General features: G+C 43.2%; 1 protein-coding gene across 1 annotated transcript in view; it reads right to left on the bottom strand.

The window, feature by feature from the left end:
• Positions 1-1,436: 1,436 nt before the first annotated feature.
• cacng1b (calcium channel, voltage-dependent, gamma subunit 1b) overlaps positions 1,437-6,117 on the bottom strand; it is a 10,753-nt gene continuing 6,072 nt past the window's right edge. Inside the window, exons 2-4 of the mRNA XM_008288043.1 lie at positions 3,526-3,600; positions 1,868-2,005; positions 1,437-1,669 (exon numbers count right to left, since the gene is read on the bottom strand). Coding sequence (XP_008286265.1) covers positions 1,437-1,669; positions 1,868-2,005; positions 3,526-3,600 — 446 coding nt within the window. The remainder of the gene's footprint in view (positions 1,670-1,867; positions 2,006-3,525; positions 3,601-6,117) is intronic.

Below are 6,117 nucleotides of genomic sequence, written 5' to 3'. Positions count from 1 at the left end.
TGGATTTCTGCGCGTAAAAACAAGGAACTAAGCGTAATGTATAAAAGACAGAACTTCTGTTGTCACTAATGTGATCATTTCTTTACTTCTTTATTTCTTAACTTTTCTCATTTTTGACATATCTTCACACTAATAATCTTACATTTAGGGTCATCTATTAAATAAAAAGGATTTATTAGTGAATTTAAAACGGACGTCTTATTTTTAATGTTGTTTGGATGAATCCAGTCTCTTTTTGTGTATTTCATAAATACTGAACACAAAACGTCACCGTGCTGCTCATGCTGTAGTTGGGTTTGAAACACAGCGACAGATGTTGTCGGATCACCTGCAGCTGGACTCTTCAGGAGTTTTCGATGCAGCAACATGTGGCAAAGCCCCTAAATGGGACCATTTTTCTTAAGAAGATCCAGATTGTGATGACACCTGCTGAGATCTGAACTCCAGATGTGCTGCAGCTGAACCCAGAGCATCCTGCCAGCATTCACACCAGCCTGCTTTACCTCATCCACATCACTTATCTGCTGTGACTGATAAAACCTGAAGCTGAGGCTCTGTGCGGCATGCAGGGATCAGAGGAGGCAGACATGAAGGTTAACAGTCATTTATTTCAGGGTCTTTGGGGAAAATACACATGGACATGGACACATCACGTATGTTCCTGGTTTTCCACATGATGATAGGATTGGTATACGTCTGTCCTTACATTCACATTTTTCTTAGCAATAACAACATTAGCTACTGAGGAGAGAATGAAAACAGACACGGTGGTCGAAGGAAAAACCCTTTTTTAGCTGTAAAATACCTTCCAGGACTTTTCTGCTTATTTAACCAAAAAGGAGAATAAAATACACAAATGATTATTTGCAAAAGTACAAGTAGTCCTATCATCATTTTTTTTTTATTTCAGTTACTCCGCAACCAGTTTTCTACAGAGCGTTTGTTCTTAGTTGCAGGAGGATCACTTCTTTGATGCCTAAACATTAAAAAAAATTACTTTCTAAGCTACAGAAGGTTCATAAATGGTCTCAAACAATAATTACATGAGAATCTTGTAAGAAAACAGCAGTGTGAGTTTGTTGAAGGCCGTTAGGACAGATGACTCACATGCTGCTTAATTCTACCTTAGCTCCTAAACCTATCGACAGGCAGAGGTTTCTCAACAGTCCTGCCTCCAGCTGCTGTGTCTCCTCTTTTACTAACATCAACCAAAACTAATGGAAGTTGAGAAATCAGACAAAAAACTTTTTAAAACTTTGGAAAATAGATTGCAGTAATAAGACAGCAACTTGTTGTTAAAAGTGTGCTAATGTGGGTTTAGTTTTTTTATTCTTTACCGGTGACGCAGGCAGTTAGAGGACTAAGAGATGCAGAACCACCTGTGTGTGTTTTTTAAATGTTTCTTTACCAGATAGGCCTCATTGCGCTGCCTGCAGCTAATCCAGGGTGTCGGGCTCAGCGTCCATGCAGGTCTCCCAGGGGTTACGGGGCATGTGGGGCATGGAGATGAGCAGCAGGGCGACGCCGCTCAGGATGAGGAGGGTGAAGGCGGCACAGGCGCAGGTGAAGGACCAGGAGTAGTAGTATTCAATCCAGATGGTCTCGTCGCTGTCGATCATACGCTTGACGGACTGACGCATGACTTCTACGGAGATGATGATGCAGAGGCCTGCACGCCGAAGCACAAAGAAGGGGCTTAAAAAGGCTGTTTCATGCTGCTACGTGATCGTTTGTTTCAGCTGAGACGGTAAACGCTGGATCACAGATAGTTCAACACTGTTAGATGTTTCAGATTGTTACAGCACCAGACAGAGAGCGTCAGCTTTGTAGACTCCACTAAACTAGCTCTGTAAGTAAAATTATTGACCTGCGAAGGCGAAGAACATCCCGGCGGGCCGCAGCAGGTAGTCCCGGCCCTTCCCGAAGGAGAAGACGACACACAAGCTGCCCAGGATCATGAAGAACAAACTGAAGATGGCGATGGCTGCTGCTGAGATGTTGTACTCTGAGCAGAAGGAGAAAACAACGAGTGAGCGAGGGACAGAAGAAAAGAGATGAGCGGCGAGAGAAGTGATTAAAAATGGAGGAAGTGGAGGGGAGGCTGCAGCATCGCTTACACAATGATCGCTTCAATATTGCACTCAGGCGAGTTATGACACAGATGATTAGCCCTTAAATTAGCCCCACTTTAAAAACAACAGCCATTTATCCAAAGCGGCAATAATGCCATTTACATGACAGATAAGATGCTGCAGGCCTTTAACGAGATGATTAGAGCATGTCTCTCCTCCCGCCTCCTGCCCTTCGTCTGGTTCTCAGACCAACATCCAGACTTTCCTTCTCTGTGAGAGCAGTGATCCTCGGAGCATCTCATTTCTGCTGCCTGACAAAGTGACCGCACAGCCAGACTGAGCAGGTCGGCCTCGCTCTGTGTTCTTAAACCATCAACAGACTTTCAGGACGTCCAGATCTGATCCTTATTTTCTGGTAGGACGTGTTTCTGAGGCCATAATATTCTGTCTTATGCACAAAAGGAAACGTCATGAAAGGAACAGTATGTCATATTTTAAATGTAAAAGCCAGCCACCGTATGCAGCCGTTATTATTCGTAGTATTCAGACGATGTTCAGTTGTGGTTGTTTAGTTTTAAAGTCTACAGCTTTAACTTGAGTAGACGTTCAGCTGAAGCTACAGGAGGCTGCAGGCCCGTTTTCACTCAGTCCACTGGTAGATTTAAACCTTCTTCTCGTATTATATTTATATAACATAATCATTGAAAGGCAAATATCCTGACGATGGAATAACTAAAACCTGGTAAATCCTGCTTCAAGAATCTTATTCTAAGAAATGAGATCCTTCTCTAATGGTTAGACTGCAAAGAGCACAGCTGTTCTTCTCGTGTTAAAGACCGTCACCAATGATTTGGTTTTCTAATCCGATTTTGTGAGTTAACAGAGTTTTCTTTGTTGTTATTCTGGGATGTTGGGTGTCGTGTGGATGTGCTTCCTGCCTCCCTTTAACCAGGCATGAAAACCGTCATTTCCACAGATTTCACTCACGTCTGGACTCTACATCTACAGCAATTCATCTGAAGCAGCGATCTGTAAAGCTGCGCCTCTCTCTGGCCGTGTGTGTGTTGGTGTCGGAGGCTGAGAGCGTAGGAACAGAGGAGCTGCTTCCTGGAACTACGTCCACTTTGGAAACAGCAGCGTTACTAAAACAGCAGAGATCAGGAGATGACATCAGAGGATGCTTCTTTCCGACATGAAAAATTGGAAGAAAGTGGATTTAAACTGTCTTTATGCTCCAACTGTAGCTCGTTGTGTTGAAGAAAACTCAACATGTGTAGGAGATGATGTAGAGCAGCGACAGCAGCTGATGTCTGAGCTTTCATCCACACACAGCGTTCTGTTCCTGCCTTTCTGCGCACCGTCCTCCTCTAAATGGCGTCGGCTGCATGCTTCGTGACCTGACGGCAGACGGGCGGCTGTAACAGTGTGTGAGGCTGTGAGGAGGCACACACACCTTTCTGAGTCTTCACTTCAAAAACCTCGGCCTCCTCCCCCGACGTGAAGTGTTTGAAGTAGGAGCAGTTTTTGGCTGCAGAGTGAGAGAGGAGAGAAAGATGGAAAGAAGGAGATGAAACAGAAGGAGGAGAAAACAGACTGAAGCTGTGCGTTTGTGTTTCTGACCAAAGTGAAACCTCGTATCAGATAAAAACACACATTCAGACAACTGGAAACACACTGATTCGCTTTTACCTGGATCCTGGTTAAACTGCTGTTTTACATCAATTAAGCGTTTCCAGTTACTAATCTTCTAGTCTAATGTGTGTAAAAGCTGCACATCTCTGACAAAACCTACTTTCATGAATGGAAAACTATCAATTAATCAGTCAATAAGCCTCTATTTATGGAGCGTAATGAACACAAAGTGCTTTATATATGAAAAGAATAAAAAAAAAAAGCCATAAAACAACAGAAACAACATCAAGTTATAGATGAAGGACTCATCAGAGGCTGAGGAACACCAGAGGAGATAAAAATGAAGTAAAATAGGATAAAAGAATGAATAGATGGTTAGATGGATGGGTGAAGGGCAAACTAGAGGTCAAACTTCATGAAAACAGAAAAAGAAAAAGCAGCAATAACCATAGATTAAAATATGTAAATGTGTGAATAAGTAGAGAAATCGATAAATAACATGTATTCTAAGAAGAGTAATAAAATAAAACCCATCAGAGCAACAGGTAGGAATTCACATGACAGCCGGCTGACAGTAGAGTCAAACACATAAACATCCGTCTCAGTCCAGTTGAATCTTTTGTTCAGACTAAACTGCATTTTCCTCCATTAGATGATTCTGACTGTGTCATCAGGTTTAATGTGTGGATAGAAGTAAACTGAGGAGCTCCAACCATTTTTTAAATCCCCTGTTCTGTGCTATCTCGGCGTGCAGCCACTAGCGGCATCGTTCCTGCTACAGAGTCAGCGTGCACAACTGTTGCGGTTTCTCTTTGGCTGTCTGATCACAGTATGCTCTACACCCCCTCCTGATCACACCAGCGTTCTGTGACTCGCCATCGTCCTAAAATAAAATGTATTCGACTCGGATCCTTCACGTGTTTGCTCCTCAGTTTGCTCCCATTTCACCACCACGCTGATGTGTTTCTGCACTTTGCTCGCACAAACTCTTGTCCTTTGACCACAATCTTCAATATCAGTAAAAAGCAGTAAAAAAATTTCCCACACATGCATCTGTGTGTGTGCTGCCTCTGCAGGGAGCCGGCTGAGGGAGGAGGAGGCCACCTGAAGGCCAAGTGAGCGTCGCCTCCTTCCTCCGCTCGCCACCGTCCTCACTGAGATTAAACCCATAAAGCAGACAGGTGCTCTCTCTGTCCACGCTGAGACGGACAGCCTCGTGTGTTGGTGTGTTCGGGTGCACGTGTGAGGCAACAGAGGAGCTGTTTGTTAGCCAGGATGAGAAAGAATCACTAAAGAGGTAACCTAGCAACAGGCTGCTGCAGGTCCTGGCTAGTCCTATCTATTTACACATGTAAAAGCATCGAGGACTGTGTGTGTGGACGTGCACGTGTGTGTGTGTGTGTGTGTGTGTGTGTGTGAGGGGATGGATGTGCTGGCGGTGGAGAGAATTGGAGGCGGGGTCACAGTGCAGCTTAGATCTGCAAATATATTATTTTCATTAGTCTTCTCTCATTAGGTGCCTTCACCTCTGGGCTGAGCTAATGGGAGCTAATGTGTGTTTGGGTGCAGTCGGATCTGCTTCCTGCACAGAGACGAGACTAAAGCACCTCCGACTCCGACACAGAGAAGCTTCACAATGCTGGGCCACCACTTATTTACTTTTATTTAAGAATTAGGAGGGATGATTTAGAGCTTCCTGCCTGCAGAGTTTACACAGAACAGTGCAGGTTTAACTCCTGGGTTCTGATTTAGCTTCATCGGCTGAAAATGTCACTCTGCCTCTGAATGCTCATAGCTGATTACGGTTTTAAAAAGGAATCATTCTGGTGGTATTTGCTCCCGCAGTTCCTCAGAAGTTTGAAAGCTTCCAGCTAAACATAGTGTGGCAGGAACCACAGGTCACATTTATGGCTCAAAGTTTTCATTGTAACTGCTGAGACTAGAAAAGAGAAGAAATAGAAGTGCTGTAATGTAGAAATACTCCAAGTAAAACTCCTGCATTCAACATCAATGCAAAATACCAAAATAGTGAAAGTAAAAGCAGCCTGTTTCAGAATCATATTTCATTATATTATTCATGAATTAATGTGGACATCACTTAGCTCCTTTTAATTATTTTATATACCGCCAACCTTTCTATACACGACTATAAAAACAAATAAATGTGGTGGAGGTACAATATTTGCATTCAAAGTAGTTGAACATGGAGATGCTCATTTAGGATCCAAGTAAACCACAGTTGTTCTCTTTGGGTTTCTCTGGTGAACGCATTAGTCTGCAGTCGTATACAGTATTCTACACTAGAATCTGCTGCGCTGTGGATGCTTCACTCCTCAACAGCGTTTTTTTTATTTTTAAATGTAATCTAAAAACTGAGTTAATGTTGACGACGCACAAGCAAATACATTTTTGA

This window comes from Stegastes partitus, unplaced genomic scaffold, assembly GCF_000690725.1.
Source record: "Stegastes partitus isolate 25-593 unplaced genomic scaffold, Stegastes_partitus-1.0.2 Scaffold539, whole genome shotgun sequence".
Lineage (NCBI taxonomy): Eukaryota > Metazoa > Chordata > Actinopteri > Pomacentridae > Stegastes > Stegastes partitus.
This window is presented reverse-complemented; position numbering and strand designations above follow the sequence as displayed.